The 23,955-nt window shown below is 39.3% G+C and overlaps 1 protein-coding gene across 1 annotated transcript in view; it reads left to right on the top strand.

Moving 5' to 3' along the window:
• Nucleotides 1-19,681, top strand: part of rabep1 (rabaptin, RAB GTPase binding effector protein 1) — a 28,566-nt gene extending 8,885 nt beyond the window's left edge. The window contains exons 5-18 of the mRNA XM_071505928.1: nt 204-323; nt 2,263-2,398; nt 2,710-2,888; nt 3,834-3,944; nt 5,526-5,987; nt 6,907-7,011; nt 7,164-7,280; nt 10,185-10,283; nt 11,636-11,776; nt 13,548-13,737; nt 16,088-16,143; nt 17,106-17,204; nt 17,681-17,797; nt 18,625-19,681. Coding sequence (XP_071362029.1) covers nt 204-323; nt 2,263-2,398; nt 2,710-2,888; nt 3,834-3,944; nt 5,526-5,987; nt 6,907-7,011; nt 7,164-7,280; nt 10,185-10,283; nt 11,636-11,776; nt 13,548-13,737; nt 16,088-16,143; nt 17,106-17,204; nt 17,681-17,797; nt 18,625-18,726 — 2,034 coding nt within the window. The 3' untranslated portion in view covers nt 18,727-19,681. The remainder of the gene's footprint in view (nt 1-203; nt 324-2,262; nt 2,399-2,709; nt 2,889-3,833; nt 3,945-5,525; nt 5,988-6,906; nt 7,012-7,163; nt 7,281-10,184; nt 10,284-11,635; nt 11,777-13,547; nt 13,738-16,087; nt 16,144-17,105; nt 17,205-17,680; nt 17,798-18,624) is intronic.
• Nucleotides 19,682-23,955: the final 4,274 nt, after the last annotated feature.

The raw sequence follows: 23,955 nt of genomic DNA, 5'->3' as shown, positions 1-23,955 counted from the left end.
AGGTGTACTCCAGGGTGCTGTGATATGACCTCATGTTCATGGGCATATTTTTATAATTATTCTCATGTAAAGACTGAACTATACCAGCCCAGTGCAAATCTTTTGCTTGGAAGTTATCATATATAGCATACAAAAGGTAATCTGTGTATACTGTATGTACCCATATATACATTTTTAATGAGGGAGTGTAAAACCCTTTAAAGGCCCAGGAGGATGCAGAGAAGCTGCGTTCAGTGGTGATGCCCATGGAGCAGGAGATCACAGCCCTGAAAGCCAAACTGACTACAGCCGAGGACCGGGTGAAGGAGCTGGAGGCCTCTAAGGTCAGTCAGCACCAAATCAATGATTCAATGTGGAAACCTAAGACGATGTTATCTGGGTATGATATTGACCGGGCACGACAGCTGCTCTTTCTAAGTGAAGTGAATGGTTCATTATATTACAAGTAGAAAGCCTTTCTTTCACTTCAGATCTTTTATGCCTGTTTCCTCAATGCAGGGTCTGTAGGACATTATTCCACCGCACAGACAGAAAAGTTGTTATGGTATGTCAGGAGTCAGGAAAATATCTCTTACAAAAGAGCACAGTCAAAGTAAAAAGTAAAACCAAGAGGCCTTACTGCAATTTATGTCTTTGTCTGCTTCATTTTTAATCAGCTTCATCATTTCCTGGAAGCAGCATTGTTTTCTGTTTCCTCAAAAAAGGTGGAAGTTAGATGTTATTAAGAAGTCTTAAATTTAATTTAGAGAGGTCATGAATCATTTTTCTTGCCTGCTGTAGGTAATAATGTCGGCTATAAAATATTGCAGGCTCTCCGTATAGCGTGATGCACATGTGTTAAAGATTGGGGCGACAGTGAATTGTGGAGTATATTCTTTTGTGTTTGAGCATTGCTGAGGGATTGAACATGTACTGTCAGTGAAGAATCAAAACCATATGACTTATTACCTTTTTTATGATGCAATAGTCGTCTTATTGACTTTTATTCATCCTTATAATCCTTTCATACCTTTCACCTGCTTAGGCTGTTTGTGAAACAGATTCAATTCAATAAAAAGGTGTTTTTGTGAAAGTCTTTGATTTGTATTGCTTGTGGGCAGTTTATGGAGATTTACAGTACTGATAATAATACAGTGATCTGATGGTTTGCACTCCCATTAAAAAAAGTTTTGTTTCAGTAGAAGCAAAAAAGAAAGTTTAACTTTAGGTTGTCGCCAGACATAACTGTGAAAAGTGGTTGTCTTGTCTCTTATCTTCTCTCAGATATAGTTGTTGTAGTTTCAGGTTGACTCGACTGCTGTGTCTGACAGATACAATGCAGTGTTAACTGTGTGCACTATGACCATGCACGTGAACAGAGGAGATGTCTGAGAAGTTTTAATAGATGTGTAGATATTTTATGGTCACAGTGAAAACTTACCACTGTTGGAATCCATTGTGACTGAGATGAGTTGAAGGTGACCACAGCCTACTACACATTACTCATCAGGCTTGTTTCCTGCCACAGCAGATGGCTTTGCCCCTAAACAGCAGACAGACAAAGTTAGCAACCACCTGGTGAACAGAGCAGAGGGTTTAGTATCTGAAGAGTCAGGTGTTTCTCTCAGGAGATGGAGGAGACGAAGCATAGCTAAAAGAAACAAGAATATTACCTCAAACACACCCAACTGGCAGAAAAGTAGCCTCATTTTTTACACCAGATGCTGGTTTTATGTTTAATTATACAATTAGGCAAACCCAAATCCATGCTTTAGACTTTTAGATAGCATTACATTCAACGTAAAAATACTCAGTTATATAAACATAAGCTTTTACAAGGCTTTTAAAACAGCACTGACTAAATAGCAATTTGAACAGGGGAAACAGTTTCAGCCTAGTTGTAATCAACAGAAATATCATTTTGGTTTTGTTTGTCATGTCATTTACTGCTGGTCGAGCCTGTTCAGCCTCTGCCCTGTCTGTTTTAATAAGTCTGTGAATTGAAGAAGAGGAGGGGCAGAGTCTTAGAACAAAGCAAAACTTTTGGTTGGGAAAAACCAAAAAACAAAATCAGCCCAAATCATCAGCAGCTGCCAAAAAACATCTTTACCCTCCCAGTCAAATAAAAAGTGGCCTAATTGGGCAGAAAATCCCTCAATCTGGCAAAGCTGAACATGACTCTGAATGAATGTTAATGTCAGTGTTGCATTTACAACTTCTTCCACTTCCTAAAAGTTGAAAGAAAATACATCAGAGTTACATGTTTCTGATTTTCTTCTGCAGGTCAAAGAGCTCAATCATGTTCTTGAGGCTGAGAAGTCGTGTCGTACAGACCTGGAGATGTATGTGGCCGTGTTGAACACCCAGAAATCCGTCCTGCAGGAAGATGCCGAGAAGCTACGGAAAGAGCTTCACGATGGTACTTTAAGGTTTTTATGAAAGTGATGGTTGGATACAGGTGGAGTCATCAGAAAAGCTTACATTTGTTAATCCTCTGCCTCTGAAGGCAGAAAGAGTTTTATTTTAACTCTCTGCTCTGTCTCATGTACCTTGATGTGATATGAGGAATCTTACATGTAACATGTTTTTCTATAAATCAAAATAGTTGAAGAAAGTTGGCCTCTTATTAACTGTAGACACATTTACATGCAGTCTCGTGTTCCTGTTTCTGGTTTCTTTCTCTACCACACTGCACCACAGCCTCAACCTTTGCTCTCTTTCTCACTTCAGTCTGTCACAAGCTGGAGTTGGAGCGGCAGCAGCACAATCAGCTGAAACACACATGGCAGAGAGCCAATGACCAGTTCCTGGAGTCTCAGCGCCTCCTCATGAGGGACATGCAGAGGATAGAGAGCGTGCTGTCATCTGAACAGCTCCGCCAGGTGGAGGAGATGAAGAAGAAGGACCAGGTACAAACAACAGCGTTAAAACACTCCAGTTCAATTTGTTTGCAGTGATAAGGGGTGTGCTGGAGAGTTTATAAAAAGGGGAAACTTTTACAGTTTGAGAAAATGTGGGATATTGTCATATAAATGTTTTGTTCAGTTGGCATGTGGTTAACAGAAAATTCATCTTTTCCAACTGAGAATTATAATCTTAGCCTGGGCGGTAAAATTATGAAAAATAAAATCCCACTGTAACGACGATAAACTGATGAGTAATCTGTTGTGGGTCAAACCCTCATCTGCACTTCACTATATTAGACTACAGTGGGTTTACACAGATGACACATGAAGGCAAAATAAGGAAAAAAACACATGCACAGTGTTAGAAACCTAAGGATGAGTGACCATGAGTCAGAAGTCTGCACAAGAGAAGGGGATTATGGTGAAGAAAAGTCACATAACATTGGTCATTTGGAAAATTGTTCAGATTCCTACAGCTGGTTAAACAGCGCAGTGATATATGTTGCAAGATCTGCAGGTTTGAAAGGTTCCATCCCAGCGAGTCCACAGAAAACCAGAGTCTGGCGTCCCAAACTGAAGCACGAGACAAACTCAAGCCTCTTGTGGTGATGTTGGTGCACACACCAGCAGTAGTCAGGTCTTTGATAGGAACCAAACCAGGAGCTGTTTGTTGCTTTATAGGTCACATTTTTCTGATTTATGAATTATTATTTCTTATAATTATGTGGCTCATAAAATTAAGGAAAACATGTTGATCTTCTGTGTTTATTTAAAAGCTTCTTTCTGTATGTTCCACGATTGTAGTGGATGATGTGTGGGGCTCAGAACCGAAACACTAGAAACTCCTCAATATAATGTTGTCCGGTATTGAACTGGACCAAAGAATAATTATGTGAAAAAACAAAAACCCCTTAAAATAACTGATTAAACATTTTCTCTCTATCCAAGGAGGAGGATGAGAAAGAGAGGCTGAGCCAAGTGAAAGAGCTGCATGAAGATGATGGGGGAGACAACACCGAGCCTTTGGAGGATTTATTCCTCGGGTTGAGCGTTGAGGAGGTAAGAGCTTCATGTAATTCGATATGTCCATCAGAGAGAACGGAGCAGGCCATTAACGTCTTGCATCATATTATATTCCCTTTGAGTGAAGTGATCTTCAAACAGGCAGCATGGCACCTTCACTTTTGTCTTTGTGTGTTTTTAAGTCATAAACTGAGGAACAGTGTTGATCTGAAATACCTTCAAAATTCAGACATTAAAGTTTTTTGCTATTTCATCTTTATCTCAGAGGAGCTGGGATTTCATACTGAAGCCTTATTTTGATGAAGAGCTGAATGGAGGAGGCAGTTTGAGAGTTTTTCAATGTAAATTCAAGTTTCATTTTTAAGACAAAGAAAATTTAAATTTAATTTGTCAAATTCTATGAGGCCAATATCTGATCTTATCCTTAAATATTTCAAAAGAGGTTGCAGGTATCCTGTTGCCTGTAATGTATGTGTTTAACTAGACTCACTACTCATGTAAAAAGGAGGTCATACTTTTATGACTTATAGCTGCTTTAAGCAGGGCAGACACTGTACCAATAAAGCCCACTGTTCCCCTTTGGCCCAGTTTGAGGGGGGGTCACGATGCCTGATTAATTGCCTGGATAGTTGACAGTCTGGCCCCCAGACAATTGTGATCGGTTTGGTTTTATAAATTTTGGCAGGCTGTCTTCAGTTTGAGAAGTCCCACAGTCCAGTTTCCACATGGCTTCTGTCTAAAGAGCTGTAATAAACTGCAGTGAGCTGGTTTTGATTTTAGAGTAATATTTTACATCTTGTGTCCTGTAGTTTTGACTCTGACTGTGCTGTGATAGAAATAAAACTGAACTTTGCCACGCAGTCGACATGTTCCAGCCATCTGCGGTTCCACTGTTTTCTTTTCTTATTTTAGTTTGTAGGGGACTAACACAAAGTAACGCTGCCTGTCTCTTTTTGTCAGGATCATCGAGGACACAGTTGTCTGTCTGAATAGAAATTTATAGGAATGGTCATTTGACAAAATACGTTGGGGTGAACGCCCATGTGGTGATCTGAATCTGTACAGTGTGAGCACAGAAGTGGTGCATTTGGAAAGGCTGATTAAAGGTTTCCTGTGCAGTTTTCTGATAAACAAACAAAAGTTGGTTTACTTTCAGTGTTATTCACCAAAACAAGTGTGTTCTTGAAAAAAAAAATAAAAGGACTGGTGTATTTCCTTCCTCATGAAACATCCTCACACAGCATTTTTCCCATCCATGTTGAACAGCTTGCTTCTCCTCTGCTTTTGTTGCCACGTTTTTGAGTTTCATGGTGCGTTACCACCACCTGTAGACCAGTAGAATAGTGTGAAGCCACTGGAATGTATTGACTCACCCATGTGCATGTGTGTCCTCATTTGTGTGTAAACTAGTACGAATAAAACAAAGATCCACTCAACAGACAGCTGCTCTGTAGTGTTACTACAGGTTGAACCTTCCTTTAAACCATACAGTGTCAGTTAACCCAAAGTACATGATTTAAAAAAAACATCTCATTCACAGCATGAATGAAATGTGAAATGGCAATAATAATGTCTTGTCTTGTCTTCTCAGGACTTTATTTGCTCTTTCTCTTTCAGCCCCACGGCAACCACAGCGGCCATGGCTCAATGCACTCCTTAGACACTGACGTGGTGGCCGGGGGCCCCATGGACCCCTACAAAGACAACCTGCGTAGAGTTCAGTCGACAGACAGCCTTGGTTCCTCGCTGTCCGCCCAGCAGGGCCTCGGTGGCCAAAACCACAAGGCCAAGTCGGCCAGCCACTTGGACGAGTCGGACTTTGGGCCCTTGGTGGGGGCCGACTGCGGGGGGACAGACAGTAGTTTCGGTGAAACTTCGTCCATCAGCTCGATCAAGCTGACGGCGAGCCACTTCCTGCTGACTAAAGACCAGGAGAAGGCCATTAAAGCCATGACGCCTGAGCAGGAGGAGACGGCGTCGCTGCTGTCCAGCATCTCCCACGCCCCTGACACCGCCTTCCTACCGCCGGCAGGATACCGACTGGTCAGCGACAGCGAGTGGAACCTGCTGCAGCAAGAGGTGCATCCTGGAGGCTTTATCAGAGAAGTTTTAATATTGTGAACACTCTACTGGGGTAAAACGTGGCTCACACAATTTAGTGGTGACGTCAGGACATTACATCTATACAGCACTGAGTAGGGCTGAAGGTTTTTCAGTGATTTTAAGATGATTACTTCCTGGGAATATATGAGGATTTCTCACCATTAATGATGTTTGATTTTAACAACAGTTGTTTAATCATAAAATGAGGTCTATTGTCGCCTAATTTTCTCTTTCCATTTTTTCATATTATATTATAGTAATATTTTTTAATAGAGTAAGAGGTGGCACCAACCTTACAGAAGCTTGTGATCCTTTTGTTTCAGCGTCTCCTCTCCTCAGTCCGGGCGGCTCTGTCTCTGTATCTTTATAGGCTTTTATCTGAGTTTATTACTGTGTGCAGAGGCAGGAAAGGAAAATACATCACATGCAGCCATTTGGTCAAGTTACGTTGTAGTTTGAGGAACAGAAGCATATTGGTTTTTTTTTGGTTTTTTTTTACCTTTAGCACTTGATGCTTCGCCTATTGAGTGGCTTTTTTGTGTAATTAAACATTATTAATCCCTGGATCCTACAGGTATTTTTCCAATGAAACAAGACCAAATTTTGGCAATAACTTCTTGGAAATACCTACATGTCAGTTCTTGGTATTTAGTTATAGAGCTACGGGAACATTAAATTTGTTGATGATCATTTAAAAATGAATATCAGTTTTAAAACAGACAGTTAAGAAAGATATCCAATTGTTCTTAATGAACATGCAATTTAGCTTTTTTAAGGTTTTTCTGTGTGTTTGAGAAGTCAAGTAAACCAAAACATTTTATTATATTAGGTATTAGACATTATGTTATGTTATATGTTATAATAGTTACATGGTTTTCTTGTTTGTCTGTCTCAGGTGAAAAACGCAGGCAGGAAGCTCGGCCGACGTTGTGATATGTGCTCCAACTACGAGAAGCAGCTGCAGGCCATTCAAGGACAAGAGGCGGAGACACGAGATCAGGTTTGTGCCTCTGCTGTCACTTTATTACCTTTTTTTATTACAGGAATGTTTGTTGATATCAAACCATGAATATTTTTAGAAGCATGGGGTTGATTCAGACTGGAGTTGTCACAGTCCTGATTAGAGGGATTCTCCCTTTATCTCTCTTCCAGGTGAAGAAATTGCAGGTGATGCTTCGTCAGGCCAACGATCAGCTGGAGAGGACGATGACTGAGAAACAGAATTTGGAAGATTCAGTCAAATTAGGCAACGAGGAAACTGCTGCTAAGGTCTGGACACAGTGAATGAATCAATACTTCAAACGCAATGAAAATGAAAGGATTATGTTGATTCTTTTCCACTTATGATGTATTTATGCTACAAAGCACAAAACTGCAGTGCTGGACCCACAGTTGCTTAGGTCGCACTGCATTGGCAGGATGTACACAGGAAGTACAATATTGCCATGGGATCAGTGAGTTACAGTGTGAGCTACAACTCAATTCCCACTGCTGGTATCGTTTTCACCCTGTGAGTATGTGTGTGTGTGTGTTTGTCATTGTGACAAAATGTGGTGCTGGAGACACCTACTGTAGCAGGAACTACCAGAGAAGATGTTTGAGTACTTTTGCAGGTGTTTAATACTGAGCACTCAGGGGTCAGAATGTCAAGATGTTGGCGGGCGTCAAGGCTGGCGTGATCCCCATTTCAAGATGGTCTTGAGTTTGAAGTCACCATCAAAAGCTGAATGAGTTATTAGCAGTTCCTGTATGCAGTGTATAATTGCAGGTACAGATATATGTGGATTACTTTGATAGTGAAAAAAAACTTAGAGCGTGATAATTCTGAGGCAAATTCTACCTTTGTTCTATAACTTCCTGGCAGAATTTTGGGTGTATTTGGGCACTGTCTCAGCGTAAAGGAGGGAGCATCTACTGAGGTAATTAGTTCACAGTAACAATATTTTGATGAAGGTGCTGATTTCCTGTTTCAGAGTGTGCAGGGAAATCTATACGCAGGTGCATTATCTAAAGTGCAGCTTTGCAACAGCAAAGGCTCAGTGGCTTTATGTTTCTCCCCTGTGTTGGTTTGGTGTTTGGGTGAAGTTGCTGCAGTGGGTGGAGAGGTGTACCCACTTGAACCAACACAACAGTGCATTCTGCACAGTGCATCCATTTTTTGTTTTTGTCACTGTAGTTTGTGGAAATCCACATAGGCCTCTCCAGTTTTACACAAAATCCTTTTTATGTACAGTTTACTCTGCTAATCTGTTCACTTTCTCACTAATTCTTTAACCATTTGGTACATTTAATTCACATAAGTATATGTAGGGTTGCAGCTAGCAATTATTTATATAATATATGCATCTGCAGATATTTTCTTTTATTAATTGCTTTATCCAAAAGAAATGACAATTAACACTTATTTTGTCTTTCCAACAGTCCAATAGCCCTGGAAACTTATGTGCCTTTGTAGACGTCAAACTGGGTATTTTACGCAAAAAAGGAAAAAAAAAAAAATTTCAGGATTCCCAGTTCAAACACTTCCATTAAAAAATCATCATATTACAATTTAAAATCGTGTCACCTGGATACTGTACATCACTCAGGACCATCCTACCATCAGTCCTCGCTCCTTACCCAACAACAGCAGGTTACCGGGGCAACAGCAGCATTAATAGTCCTTTTTCCAACAGGTCTGACAAAACTTGAGCCTGAATCATCACGTTTATTATTAGACCTGTTGGTGCGATGATGATCAGAATCATGATCGTTCATAACTGTTGTGACCAGAAACAACAACTTGTTATAGAACTGTTTGTTGATGGTTAACAGTCTTAGTATTATGATGAACTGTTGCCTAATGCAGCCGTACAACCTCACAGAAATAATTTGACCCCACACAGCTGACAAATATTTTCAGTATTGATTTTGTGTGCTTATTATTTTCTTGGTTGATCGATTAAGCTGTGGTCTATAAAACAGTTGTAAAGTAGTGTTATAATTGAGATGTTCAGATTGCTTGTTTTGTCTGATAATCTGTTCAAAACCCAAAGATATTTAATTAAATATCACATAAGAAACAAGTATCAAATCCTCACAGTTCAGAAAAAGGAAAGAGAGTATTAGAAAAGTCTTTTAAAGACATGACCCAGCTGTCAGTACAACATAGTGGGGGGAGCGCTGCTTTTAAATGGGAGGAGAGGAGTTAATGTGATTGGCCGTCATTGTTAAAAGTCCCTAACAAACCACCATGACATCTGCTGATAATGTGTGATAAGGGATTCTTCCTCATCCTCCACTGTGGCCATGTGTAACCCAAATGCCTGGGTTACACAAGCTTCTAATAAAACTAAGGAGTGCTGCCATACTTGAATGCACTTCTCATTCTGAACCTTGAAAATAACCAGTTTCTGCTTAGGAAGGTGTTTTCTAGGTCTTACTTCTAAAACCTGCACAGTGTGACACAGCAACCCCACTGGCAGGAGTAAGGAATAAAAAAAAATCCTTTATCAATGTTTTATGACCTGATAACAACCTGCAAGGTCTCTGCAGTGCATCTGAGACTAATATGTTGGTTCTGCAGTGTCACAACTTAAGCTCCATTATTTGCTGCATCACATGCACTGTCACATTCACCACAGACTTTTTTTTAGAGTGAAGTGTGAAAATGCATCTTTCAAAAGCCCCAGATTAATATTAGACTGATGTGAAAGCCATGGCACCGTTCATAACTGGCACAAACCCTGTGGTGAGGCTTCTGACCTTTTGATTTACAGTGCTGAGACCAGACAGATCAGCTGTCCCTATGCAAGAGTTCACACAGCCAGTTTTCACCAACGAAGTGAATAATGTCAGAGAGCACAAGAGGCTGTTAACTTCCACTTTCTTACACATCGTACTCAGTATTCTACAGTCATGGTTTTCCAGGGTATGCAGTAAGATGTGTCATGACCATAGACTGTATGGTCATAACCCAGCTCCTATGCCATGACAAATACAGGAATGGACATAATAGATGATGGGAAATTAGGATTTATTTTGACTGGCTGCACCCACTTATCAGCAGGTTGAGCGGGGGCTGTCACAGATGGCCTGTGTATTCACAAACATACATTAGGTTTATGCAAATTGTGTTCTATTGTATGTCTGTGTAATTCTCTGAGTGATATGATTCTCTGTGTTGTGTTGTAGGTGTCTGCCCTCGTGCAGAGAGTCCAGGAGTCAGAAACACTGCTCAGCACACTACAACAAGCCTTCAGTGACGCTAAGAGGAACACACAGGAACAGATGGTGAGCAGCATATTCTTCTGTTAGCCTTGTGTTGCCTGTTCTTCACAGCTGTGTTTATAGATCTCTAGCTCCTTCTAATGCCGCAAAGTCTAATATCAAACAGGATTTTGGTAGCGCTGGCAAGAATTAAGCTCTTCAAATAAGCATATCAATTTTGTTTTGACAAGACTCTTGCTCTGTTATCCGACACGTAGCCAAACTGAACTGCAGCTCATGAATACTGCCTGGTAGTGTTTTGGATTTACTTTTCTATGCCTCTACAGCAATAACATCAGTGTTCCTCCCCACCAAAAGTATTTGTTGATACGATGGGGCTCTTGGCTACAGGAGTTGTTACTTCTAAAAGTTAAGTTAAATATGTCAATGTTCCTCAGCTACTACAACAGAAATTTGCTGATTTGTATTCTGTACATCACTGCAAAAAAAATGCCATATGCACTGCTCAGTAAAAGTGAGGGCAGGCCAAATAACAGAAGTACCTTTGTGTATAATGCATCAGCACCACAGACTATATCCTCCAAAATTACCATAAAGTTGAATCAACACTTCTCTAAAGCAGTTTCAACAAAAAAAATGAACATTATAATCTTCATGAAGGAGGATTTTTTTGCAGGACTGTTGTATCAGACTGAATCACTTTCAGCTAGATGTACCTAATAAACTGACATATATCTGTTATATAAACTGTTGTTGATTCACTTTCAGTTGTTCTACTAATTGATTATTTGCCATATTTTTCAGATTTAGTTTAAATAAAAAAAATCCACAAAAGAGTAACTTTTTGGAAGAAGAATGGAAATGTTGCGTAACGTCACTGTTCCTCATTACCACAAATATTTTCTGACACGTTGGAGCATGTGGCTGGATTTAAGTTAAATGTGTCACACAGACTACAAACACAGATTTGTAAACTGCAATGCGTTATTAAGTATTCACTTTATCTTGCAGATTATTGCACAAATTGAGAGAGAAAAACAGGAAGATGTGACAGAAACATTCTCAGTAATGACTGTGCAGCTGCAAGCTTTATCAGCATGTGCACCAGTGTGACTTTAGGGTCTTTGCAGACAAACTTGTCTGCCAGAGCAGCGAGACATTCCTTTTGCAACATGTGGCATCGATATAAAGAAGCATGAGTCTTAATACTGTCATGAAATGAGTCATATTGCTGCACCAAGCAAAAATATTAGCTCCACAGGGAGAAATGGATCGAGTGTGGCTCGACTGGTGAGTCACTCTTCACCCTGGTCTGCAGTTGTGCTGGTTCCATATGACAGGAGGTGAAAAGGAAAAACAAATTGACACACGATGAGATGGAGTGATTTATTTATTTATTTTCTCTTTTGTTTCAGGCGGTGCTCGTGAAGTCGAGGGAGCAGGTTGCAGATGAACTAAGCCGACTACAAAGAGACAATGAGAGCCTGCAGGGAAAACACAGGCTGCATGTAGAGCTACAGCAACAAGAGGACTTCCAGATGCCCAGTACTGTGCAAGTATGTATGCATCTTTCAACCTCAGTGTTTGCATCAGTAGAAGGACTTGTTATTAAACCTCACGACTTTCCTGCAACTAACTAGAATATGTCTTCAGTATCTGTGTCAAGTACAAAAAGCAGCAATTGATCCAGATTTAAATGACATTTTTACACCATTTCAGTGAAGGTCTTGTAAAGCTTTAGACATAATTTAACATCTTCGTCTTATTTTGTTAAATGTCATAATAATAATAATAAGAATAGTACCCAGTCTTATCATTCATTGGAGTGAATGATAAGGTGAGGTTTAATTAGCTCATAAAAGGAAACGATTATAATACAATAAGATTATAAACTTTTATCTTATTGTAAGCTTAGTTTCTTAAATGCTATAAAATCAGGATTTACTTTCTTGAGTGGATATCCTTTCTAAATACATACATCATGTACTGTGCACATAACTTAAACACATAGGAAATACTGTCACTAGTAAAAGCCCTGCATAAAAGATTGTATTTAAGTAAACGTATCAGCAAAATGTAGTTAAAGTTAAAATACTCAATATGCAGAAAAATGACCCACGTGGGTCGTATTAATATATATTTTATTATTCATTCCTTACTTGATTTTTTGCAGCCTTCCACAGCATCTCACAATCTTCTTCTGTGAATAGAACAGAATCTAATGAATACTGTAAAGCAATAATGAAAAAAAGCATTGAGAGGTCAGGCTTGAGTTGAGATTATTTTGTCAAATGCACTGACCCTGAGGTCAAGCATGGACGTCCTTGCTCAAATTGCTTGAGTTTAATGTGGGTTTATGTGAAGAGATGCTTCTGGATGTGCTCAGTTTGTCTCTTAACAGGCTTCTGGGTGGCAGAGTCTGCTCTCCATTTATAACCTGTCACAGCATGAGCAGTGGTGTCCCTATTCATGTCAAATAGAGAGTGGGGGAACGGACACCAAATTATAGAGAAAATAATCCCTGCGGTGTAGCGGTCAGGGGCTAATTGCCTCAGTGGTAATGCCTTTGTTACTCCACCAGCTCATTTTCAGTGATTAATGGGAGCAGTGCTCATTTTTGAGCTGTCTGACAAGGTGAAAATCATATGGTTTTTACAACTTGATGCTGTCCTCTCTGTTCAGAAGGGTTCCCCTCCAACACACACATCTTCCTCCCACACACTGTTACTCATAGCCTCTTGCTGAAGTATGCTGCAGCAGAATAAAAAAGAGTGAGCTTGTGCTTTAGTGGAGGTGGAGTAGCAGTGATATTTTCAACTTGATGGTGGTGAAACAAGCTGCACACATAACACTTGAATCTGTATCAAGATACAAAAAAATCATTTTAATACGAGGGAGAACAGATGCAGTGTAGCCTCTTATTATTTATGTTGTAGTGTGAACACATTTTTTGTCAATAACAGCAAATGCAGATACACAGTTGGGTCCAAAAGCCTGACAGCAATTTCCTATTCCTATTCCTATTCCTATTCTCACTCAGACGTTTGGACAGCTACTGTATTCGATTAAATATTGGTAAATACTTTGCACATAGTGTAACAGACGTTATTTTAGTTTAAATGTTTCAAAATATACATATAGATGTGTATGTCATCAGTGTACAGCCACACTTTCCAGCTACATTTTTACCAAACTTAAAATTAAGTCACAGCCCGGTTTGCCAACTGCTTCCATATTAATTTTCTTTTTCTTTGTTCTTTATCTTACCTATATGATGACGAGGATCCCCCACATTGATGCCTGTAATGTAGTTTGATTCTTCCTCAGGAGCTACAAGGCCTGGTGTTGCGGTTGCGTGAGGATATGGTGGCGTTGCGGACGTCTGCTGATCACATGGAGGAGAAGCTGAAAGCTGAGATTCTGTTTCTGAAGGAGCAGATCCAGGCAGAGCAGTGTCTGAAGGAAAACCTGGAGGACACTCTGCAGCTGGAGATCGAGGGCTGTAAGGAGGAGATAGGTGAGACTTGGTCGCTCAACTTAAACTTCTGAGTTTGCTTATTGACTAACCTTTGATCAACTATGTCGTAAATTTCTAACTTCCGCAAAAAGACTTTTCAAAGCTCTTCACTTCTGCAGGAATGTATCCAGCATACATATTTTTAATTTTCTGGACTTTGTTTACATTGTCTTCTGTTTCTGCTTTTGTTTCTTCTCCATTGATCACTGTCATTCAGACATCTTGGAAGGTATGAGAAACGCTTTGAACGAGCTTACTTTAACTGCTTTTATATGTGTGTTAATAGCATAGCTGTCAGACTAATAACTGTAGTGAGCCTACTATGTAGCACTTTTCCCTCACAGCTGTCTTGGAATGGCTAAAATGTGCATTAATAGATAATTCACTTTACTGTTTGTTGTCCCACCTCACAGATTAGTCATAACATGTGTCACTGTAAAATCTGATTTTATAATAAGGATGTCTGTGAAGTTTCTCTGTCATTCAGGTTATGGTTATTCAAGAAGGGTTGAAACAAGGTCAGCTGGACTTGGTTGTAGATACTAGAATACGTGTCACTTCTCATCCAAGAGGCTCTTCTGGTGTGGATTATTTAACCTCTCTGGGGTTGTTGTCAAGGCCATTGATGTCGGCTGGTTCGTTAGTGCTCCTGGCTGTTGTAACGACCGTCGTTAGAGTCGTAGTCGTCACATGAGGCCAAGTGAGAATGGTTGTTAAATCTCCTGGGAGGGGATGGACGAACAGCGTCGTAGGTGGGGGATAAGTGGTGTCGTAACGACTCTCTTGGATGAGAGGTGAAACATCTTCAGGTGTCTACAAACAAGTCCAGTTGCCTTTGTTCCAACTCTTCTTGGATGTATCACTGATGTTTGTATGTCCTGCTAATGAGTAACAGCGTTTCTATAGCCTGGAATGGGTCTTAATAGCATTTTATTGAATCAGAGTCCAGTTTTGAATATTGAGTCTGAATCCTTTTAAATCCCTTATTGAATCTTTTTAGATAGTTTGTTTGATGGAGAGTGAAGACTTCTTAGTTAAAATAGATTTACAGTTTTGATTTCTAACAGATACCGAAACCCCACTGATTGGACTTTATCACTGCTCTGTGACATTCAATTACCCTGCCCTGACTTGTTTTTTCTTTTGCTGTGAGGACAAATTAGATTTACTTCTCACTACAGGGCTGAGCTCCAGCTACCTGGCTCATGCTTGAATACATCCCCATTGGTTTTTTTTCTGTAGATGCTTGTAGTGTCACAAGGAGACAAAATAGAGAATCAAAGACTCAATAAGGGATTCGTTGACCGTGGAACTTAATGAATCCTGTTATTTTACCAACTTGTAACTGCATTCAAAATGTATTCAGCTGTCAGAACAGGGCAGCTCAGTAAAATAGTGTCTGTGAGGGATTTGATGCATTTTGCACCCAGAACTTCAAACTTACAATTTACTAAAGGTCTACACTCACTGGTTCGGAGCTTTAGCTTACTGGTCACCTTTACTGATATGTGACATTGTCGCTGTTTTTGGTTGATAGTCCTGTCTGGTGTAACACTAACATCACATTTAACTATGGCTGCAGTTGATTATTATTATTGATTAATTTGTTGATTCTACTTATATAGAGATATAGAAATACATTTTAGTCGATTGTTAGCCTATGACATGTCGCAAAAGATTGTGAAAATACTAAACACAAGTTCTGAGAACCCAAGGTGACATTTGACTTTGAATGCCTTGTTTTGTACAAACAAACAGCCCCAAACCCAAACGTGAATATTAAATCTAAAGTAACAATAACACAGAAAAAGTTTTAGTAGCTGTGACTAAAAATATTAAACATTTTTGCTTGAATAAAGATCTACAACATCCTGTACATCAAGGATCAAAATTACCAATTAATTTCTGACAATGAACTAATTGATTAATCAACGTTGAATTGTGCAAGATTTGTCTTCTGGAACCACAGATGCAAGCACAGTGTTTGAATTTACAATGAAAAATGTGCCATGTTTGAATTACTCTGCTTGTTATCAGTTCTCTTGTCTAATGCTGGAGTGTTACATGGTTGCTAGTGTTCGTCTTATAGTTCAGCACTGGTTAGAAAGCTGCCAGTCTATTAGTTTTTAGAGTTTGTCTTTTAGACCTCTTACTATCTGTTTCACACAAGCCAAACACTCAAAGCATCTCAAAAGCAGCTTCGCCTTCACTGAAGTTGCAGCTTTGTTGCATTATTCATAAGTTGTCAAATAATTTTCAAGGTATCACATTATCATTCCAGAGGGAATATGTGGGCTTTGAGATTCGGATGAGCACTGTATGATCCTCTAATGATGTCTCCTTCCCACAGCTTCTTTCTCCAGTTTGAAGACAGAGCTGGAGCGAATAAAAGCTGAGAAGGAACAGGTACTTACTCTTTGATATCATGCAGTATAACGCCTCAGTGAGGAAAGAGGATTCAGTTAAACATGTTTGAAAGTATATTACACATATGTAACCAATGTATGAGCTTTCGTTGATATGTGTGTCTGTCATTTTATCCTCTGAAAAGACTGTCACAATATCTCACGTGGTCATGGAAGCTAAACAAATCTTCTGTTGTATCTAAAAATGCCCCGATCAGGTCAGATGATTACATGTAATGTGCAATGACTCTGCAGTTCCCCTCTGCTCCACTGAGCTTTTTAGCCTTGTTTTGGTTTTATGGCCTGCAGCTGTAATGTTTTGGTTCACTCTCAGCTCTCAGTGTTCCCTCGATATTAATAATAATGATAATCATAATGTGAGAGTTCAGACATTTTGCATCATCGCTGACAGGTGTAGTCTTGCACATCTGTAATTTTCACATTCATAAAATGTGACTTATTGCTTTGTGGGGTTGTTTGCAGAAAGTACCGTACATGCTTTGGACACTTGTTGGGGGCAGTGACATCACAAAACATAACTCAGAATAAATGCTCATGTTGCTCTGTGTCTGCTGGATGTGTAAAAAGACAACTGTTTGCTCACACATTCACCATAACAGCTGTATAATGTGATATTTATAAAAACAGATTTTGTGTTTACACATTATTCTGCTGCCCCCAAATGGCCCAAAAACCCAAGTAATTTAGCTTTAACTCTGAAAATCTGTTGCTGTCTTTTTTGATACAGGAGGCTCTGCAGAGTTGGAAATGTTCAAATCATAAAAATGTAGACTTTAAAAACAAGTATGAAAAATCCTTAATTGCACCTGGTCCTTCAAATCGGTGCATCTCTAATTATGACAATCCTGTGCCCTCTCTCCCTCCCTCCAGTTGTGAACTGTTGGTGGTTTCTGCTGCTTGTAGTACCTTTGTGTACTGATTTATGTTACCTTGTTTGTGTAGTTGGAGAGCAGTCTGGCAGAGAAGACTGAGACACTGGAGAGCATCCAGGGCCTGAGGATCAGCCTGGAGCAGCAGCTCAAGGAGCTCACCACTGCAAAGGTCAGAGTTTGACACAGTCTCAAGATGCATTCACCTGTTCCACACCAAGCTCTACCAAGCAGCTCATATTTCAACAGAATCTTAATGTCACTTTATCCTCTATCACAACAGCAGATTATAGAAAATAATTTAGTTAATGCAGTAACAGTAAGATTTGCTGATTGAAAATGAAAGGATGACATCGAGCAGAGAGAGTTTATGTACTTTATTTGTAGTAAATATTTTACAACATTTTAGAAAATCCAGAACCACTTGTGAACTTCTCTGTGATGACACTAAACCATCAATTCTGTCAGTAACGCACAGTGATATCATTTTAAATTATTCAGCAAAAGTGTTTCCTGTTAAATATTTATTTCAGTTCTTCTGAATTTTTATTACAATTGACTGGCTCCATTTAGCTTTTCTAATTGAATTGTGTGTGTGTGTGTGTGTGTGTGTGTGTGTGTGTGTGTGTGTGTGTTCATTCACTGCAGAGTGCACTAGAGAGTCAGGTCCTTGATGAGAGGGGCAAAGCTCAGCGGCTGCAGACGGAGCTGGATGTCAGTGAACAGGTTCAGAAGGACTTTGTCAAACTTTCTCAGACTCTTCAGGTAAGGAGGAGTCGTCAGTTTCAGAGTCAGATACACTGTCTGCACATTGTATCTGCTCCATTTATGGTTGAATGAAATATATTGCTCTGATATTGTTGTAAAAAAAACATTTCTGCCAAACATTTGTGTTTGTGAGAAACAAAACGGTTTTTGTCAAACAAGCTAAAGCTGGGGAATTGAAATGTGTTTGGATTCAATAGGTGCTTGTTTCATTTAAATAGAATCGACTCTACCTGTGTTGTTAGAAGCTGCTATTTCGTAATCAATTGGTCATTTCATACAAAATGCCAAGCATCTGAAATGTTCGGCTTTTCTGTAGTTTAGTTCTGTTTATTTGTCTATACAGATTTTAAATAACAAGTACAAATAAAAATAAACACATACGATGTGCGCGGGTAGACAAAAAAACATCGACAGCTTATGTGGAAGCCTACCCCCAGGAAGGTGAGAAAACTCAGTGTGCAAACAACTGTAATAAAGAAAGAAAAAAATGTAAAAATGCATAACAAAGTGTGAAAACTTGAAGATAAAGCAAACTTTAATTTAACTTAAGCAAAGGTACAACTGGTAAAACAACCTGAAACATCACAATAAGCAAACACAATGTTAAACAGTGGTGTTTGAAAACAGAAAATAGAATGAATTGATAGAAATTTATATTTACGTGATATTCAATTGAGTGTTTGGACAAAATAAGACCAAGTGTTTTTTATTCTAAAAGCAATACGGCCTGTTTGTGTGTGTGTGTGTGTGTGTGTGTGTGTGTGTGTTTTGGCCTGTAACGAAATCATTTGACTTCATGGATCGTTGTCTGTCCTCGTCCCCAGGTACAGTTGGAGCGAATACGACAGGCGGACTCCTTGGATCGAATCAAAGTGATCCTCAACGACACCAACTTGACTGACATCAACCAGCTTCCAGAGACATGATACCACAGAATGAAAACTGCCTTCAGTTTCATTCCCCTCTTTCTCTATCACTGGCCCAATAACATTATTGATCTGACCCTTCCTCCTCCCCATAACCCCCGTGGAAGAGTTCGGAAGGACAAGGACAGACATGACATGAGGAGCTCATGTCCTTTTGTGTACATTAGAAGTCATGGAACACACCACGGATAGAGATATGAAGAACACTACTAAAAAAAAAATGTAAATAACTTAATGTCTGACTGTGGACGGAGGAAGTGGAAGTCCATCTCTGTGTGGGTCTGTCTGTGTCTTGTTTCTACTGTAGATATGACTGTCTGTATTAGCTCAACCAAAAAGGTTTGCCGTCTTCTAAAGCACTTTTCATCTGCACCTTCCCTCTCCAGGTAAATAGAAAACAAATGGATGCATAACTTTTCTCCTTCCGTTCTCAAAGCGGTTGATAATCGCTTCCTTGTTCCACTGGCTTGTTCTTTCCCTGTGTTTTTTTCCCCTTTCCTGGCTATTTTTCTGTGGCATTTTCCACGTAGTTCTGGTCTTTTCACCCTGTGCAACCTATGATAAAGACGCAATGAAGGATGGAAAATACTTGCACATAACTTAACTGGGGTAAAAAAAAAAAAAAAAAAGGAACCTAACACACAGCGAGCAATACCCTCCATGTCTTATACATCCTCCACTCCTGCTTTGGTTTTTGCTCTTAATATCTGACAGAAGTCTTTTTTTTTTTTTTTTAAAGCTGCAGAAACACAGTGAAGAAACATTAGTCATGTTCAAAGTCGTAGGTTTTATTTTCTGCTTCCCACTTGTTTCTTGATTTGACAAGAAAACACTAGTTAACACAGTTTGATGTGAGCAAAAGAAATGGTTAGATGAGAACAAACAAAGGATGAAGTGACAACATTAAAGTGTAAATGGAATATAACAGATTTTAATACACACTTTGCTCCTTTTATTGATTGCCTTTTTGAATTGACTTTCTTAATGAAATTCTAAAGCTCTTAAATTACAGTGGGCGGCTTTTAAACTATAATGGAACAGCAGACTATTGCAATGCTGGCACAAGGTGTTTCTGTCCTGTTATTGTGATGGAGATCAGAGGCCAGGTTTAAAATGCAGAGGCAGGAGCTGGTAGGGGAATGCCTTGCTTAAGGACACCTCAGGGTGGTAGGAGGTTTGGAAGAACTAGCCTCTAACTAACAAGCCACCCTGCTGCTCCCTGAGAAGTGAAGAGTGGAGTCTGTGCAAAAGAAATCTCACCTGTCTGACTGGGAAGTCACGGCTAAAGGAAAACTGACTTTTCATACGTCTGTGAGTCATGAAGTGATTCATTCATCACTACAAAAACGTTTTCCCATCTGTGAAGCTTCTGATGGATTTAAAAGAAATAACCTGAAAGTGTCGGGGTCCATGAGTTAGAAGCCAAACACGAATGATCTGTTTTGATATGGGGAAGTGAAAAAACAGGAACAACTTAATGATCCAAATTACCCAAAAGATTTTGCAGCGCAAGTACAAAAGTCACCAAAACACAGTTGTAAAAGAATCCACTGACTGCTGCATGACTGAGCCTGTCAGTGTGACGGTTCAGAACTGCTTTGTGTAATGGTTGAATAGATCCGGAGACACCCCCGGAAACGCGCTCCAATGGTCACACCCTCTCCACGCAGTGATTGGTGCAGGGTTTGAACTTTTCTTTTCTCCGTAGCTCTTTTTAAATTCTTCACACACATTTTCATGTGCAGAGCCGAGTGGAACAGTGAATATCTTCCAGAAGAGACAGTTTGAAAATGTTCACTGTTATCTCTGGATTTCAACTATTATCTCTCTCTCTCTCTCTGTGAAGAGCAGCTTTTCACTCTGTGCCCAAGCTCAGCTGTTTGAATCACTTTTAAACTCAGACATGGTTGAACAACACGTCGGACAAACTAATTCTTTTCAGGCATAATCCAATCCTTAGTGTTGACCAATCAAAGGTTTTCGGACAGTTTATATGCCACAAAGGCCCTGGTATGCGTCAAGCGAACTGGGCTGTACGTTGTGTCTTCAAACCATGTTAGAAGGCAAGTGTTCATGTACCTATTCAAGAACTCTTGTCTTTTGGATGACTCTGTAGTCTCAACATGATGAATTGTGCAAGAGGGAAAAGAGAGAAGTTCAAATCTTGCCCACTATCACAGTTTTCACTCTAGTGGCTAACTGCTGCGTGAAGCAGCTGCTCGTTGTACTTGCTGTTTCAGAATGTTACAAAAATTGTTGGACGCAGATGGAAAGGGAGTTTCAGACTCTGTTAGATGATCTGACAAAGGTTCTGTTTGAAGCCTTAATTGATACTAAAAATTGACAATTGCGCTGCACCCTTCTTTTGATAATCCATATTTAAACCAGGCATTTTGATTGAGAGTAAGATCTAAACCACAGGAAGACGAAGAGAGGCAGGAATACACAGCAGCTGCACTGGGACTTTGGTGCACCAGTGTTTTGAGGTGTAAAACAGGCCTCCCCGTTCCCTCTAAAACATTTTTTTTTTTTGAATAGAATAATTAAACGCAATTAATAGGAAGTCATATGGGTTGGGATGATTCGTAATTGGGCTGTGTATGTGGCTTCATGTACTGTGTCAGGTTTTATTACAGGTTTGACCAATTTAAGCAACCAGAGCTCAAGAGCTAGTGCTGTGAGCTGCTACAGGCCCACATCTGTGATGTTCAGGCTGCCGCTGTAGATCCTAGAGTTAGAAAAATACAGACTACTGAGTGAAAAATTTGTCAACAATGGCAAACAATTAAACTTTCTAATTTACTTTCTAATGTGCAGATAGAGAAAAAATTGTTGATTTTGAAAACCCTGATGAGGCAGTTTCAGTGTTTTCAGTCCTCTGAGTATGTGAACCATTTCCCCGGATTTGGCAGCCGCGGTGTGTTTTGAATAAAGATTGTGACTCAGAGTTCAGCCTCGTTTGAAACGGTTGGACACACCAGGCTGCAAACGTGGTTTAATGGAAAATGTGAGGCTGAATGAATTTTCTCCTGTTGTAAAAAAAAATATTCCTCAAGTGGAGGGAGGGATTGTCTTTGCATTGCAATTCAAACAACATACTATATATCTATATATCTATATATAGATATATATATCTATATATATCTATATAGATATATATAGATATATATATAATTACTGTACATGCATACAGCAGCATTGTATGGTTTAAGGACATGTTGATCACTTGTTTTTTTTTGACTTGCATGTATTACATTTGCTTATGTTGCATATGTCTATACTGTAGATATCTTGAGTTGATATTTATAATAGATTCATGCAATGTGTTATGAGATAGTGTGGATGTGTGGGCAAGCCAGCCTGAGTTGCACTGACAGAAAACTGTATGTCTTTGGCTTGTATGATTGTGGGCTGCTGGGTTGTGTTCAGCCACACGTTGATAACTGGTGAGCTCAAAGTAGAAATTTTACAGTGTGAATTCTGGACATTATTTTTCTCGGATGGCCTTATTGCATTGACTTGGTGTGTTTTTAATTTTGTGACATTTAATATTCCTTTAATTTAACGTCTGGTCCGTCACGGTAACACATTTTACTTGTGGCCCATGTGGCTTTAACATGAGGGTTCCTGTGTGAAGATTCTCACAAGTCTCCACAGACATTCATCCACTCACTCATTCACCGTGGTCATGCTTAAGAGTTGATTTGTACAGAATAATTTCTTATCTCACATCGCTGGATTGTTTGCAAAATGTTTGGTGATTCCCTAAAAATGATTGGAGAACACGTTAAAATGAGATGATTGTTTGAAGAGTGTGCTCTGAAAGCTCACACTGTGTACTAGTTACTACTCGGCTTTTAGTATAAATACAAATTCACTACAAATAAAGCACATTCGAAGCCCACATTTGTTTGTGCAATCTAAATATTAGGTATGACTATTTGTTTTTTAGGGGGGTGACTTCAAAAACAATTTTTTTTGTAATTTTTGTAACCCATGTTTACTGAAAACACAGCCGTGTCATTATAGTCTTTTTAGCAACAATACGTTAAATTACACAACTACAAAATATTTATTAAGCTGTAATATACTGTCAGTTCTTGGATCATATGCATTGACAATAAATGACTTCAAAAAAGTTGTTTCTGATAAATCAATATTAAAAATTCAACCAAAAGGTGACAAGAAGGAGCAACATCTTGAAATGTGGATTGTACCTTTAAAAAAAAAAAAAAAAGTTTGTTTTTGCACTTAACTGTTCATTAACATTTTTGTTGCCACTTAATACTGACTCGAGTGCACAGTTTGAGCTTTCAGAGGCAGCTTTTATCGTTTCAGTTCACTGTCAGGAGCCAAAGCATTGTTCTGATATGTTTTTTTAATCGATCCACACTAGGATTAGACAGAGATTTTAATTTGCTAACACTGATATTCAGCAAAAGTTACAACATCCACTTTAAAGTGCACACTTCAAATACAGTTTGATGGAGTTTCAACCTTTGAAGTTATAATATTTGAAAATTATAGTAAATCAGAGGAGTTGCAGTCTGTCAGACTACCGGTGTTTGAATCGTATGATCGCTGGGTTCCAACGAGAACAAGAATAAAATCTAGTTTTGAATGTGTGTAATTTTGGGGCTATTGTGCCATAATGAAGGATCAGTTCTGAATATTCAACAGTCAGAAACCCATATCAGTCAAATCGAAGTAGTCCTACCTGCAAATCCACCTGTCACATTTTAACCTGTCCAAGAAGAAAAAGGAATTCTAGTTTTACTCACACATGAAAAAGAGGCATGAGCAGCACGCTGAATGATGAATACCATGAAATCTAAACAATATTTGCTATAAAATGCTGCCCACTGAATCTGTGTCTTGAGTTTGAATGGTCATCTCTTCCCTTCATGTTTTAACATCACGTCACGGGGGGAGGATTTGTAAACTGTGACACGTGTGGCCGTTTTTAACAAACCACAGGTACTGCACGTGCAGGTGCATTTTGGAAGATTTGTTAAGATGAATAAAATAAATCCCAAATTCAAACTTTGGTCACATGTGCTCTTTTGGAAGACTTAGTTGGAGGGCACATACTGTGTGACTGACATCTGTCAGGGTCCCGTTCACAATAAGTGAAGAGATTACTGAAGAAAATAATTGTTGGTGGCAGTTCTGCAGTTCTGTGATGGAGATTTCCTGTGTGTTAATTGCTTGACACAGTTTGATGAAAAA

Source organism: Trachinotus anak, unplaced genomic scaffold (assembly GCF_046630095.1).
Source record: "Trachinotus anak isolate AG129_WGS33_773 ecotype Australia unplaced genomic scaffold, CSIRO_AGI_Tana_v1 ptg000020l, whole genome shotgun sequence".
Lineage (NCBI taxonomy): Eukaryota > Metazoa > Chordata > Actinopteri > Carangiformes > Carangidae > Trachinotus > Trachinotus anak.
Note: the sequence above shows the minus strand (reverse complement) of the source record. Positions and strands in the feature narration are given on the sequence as shown.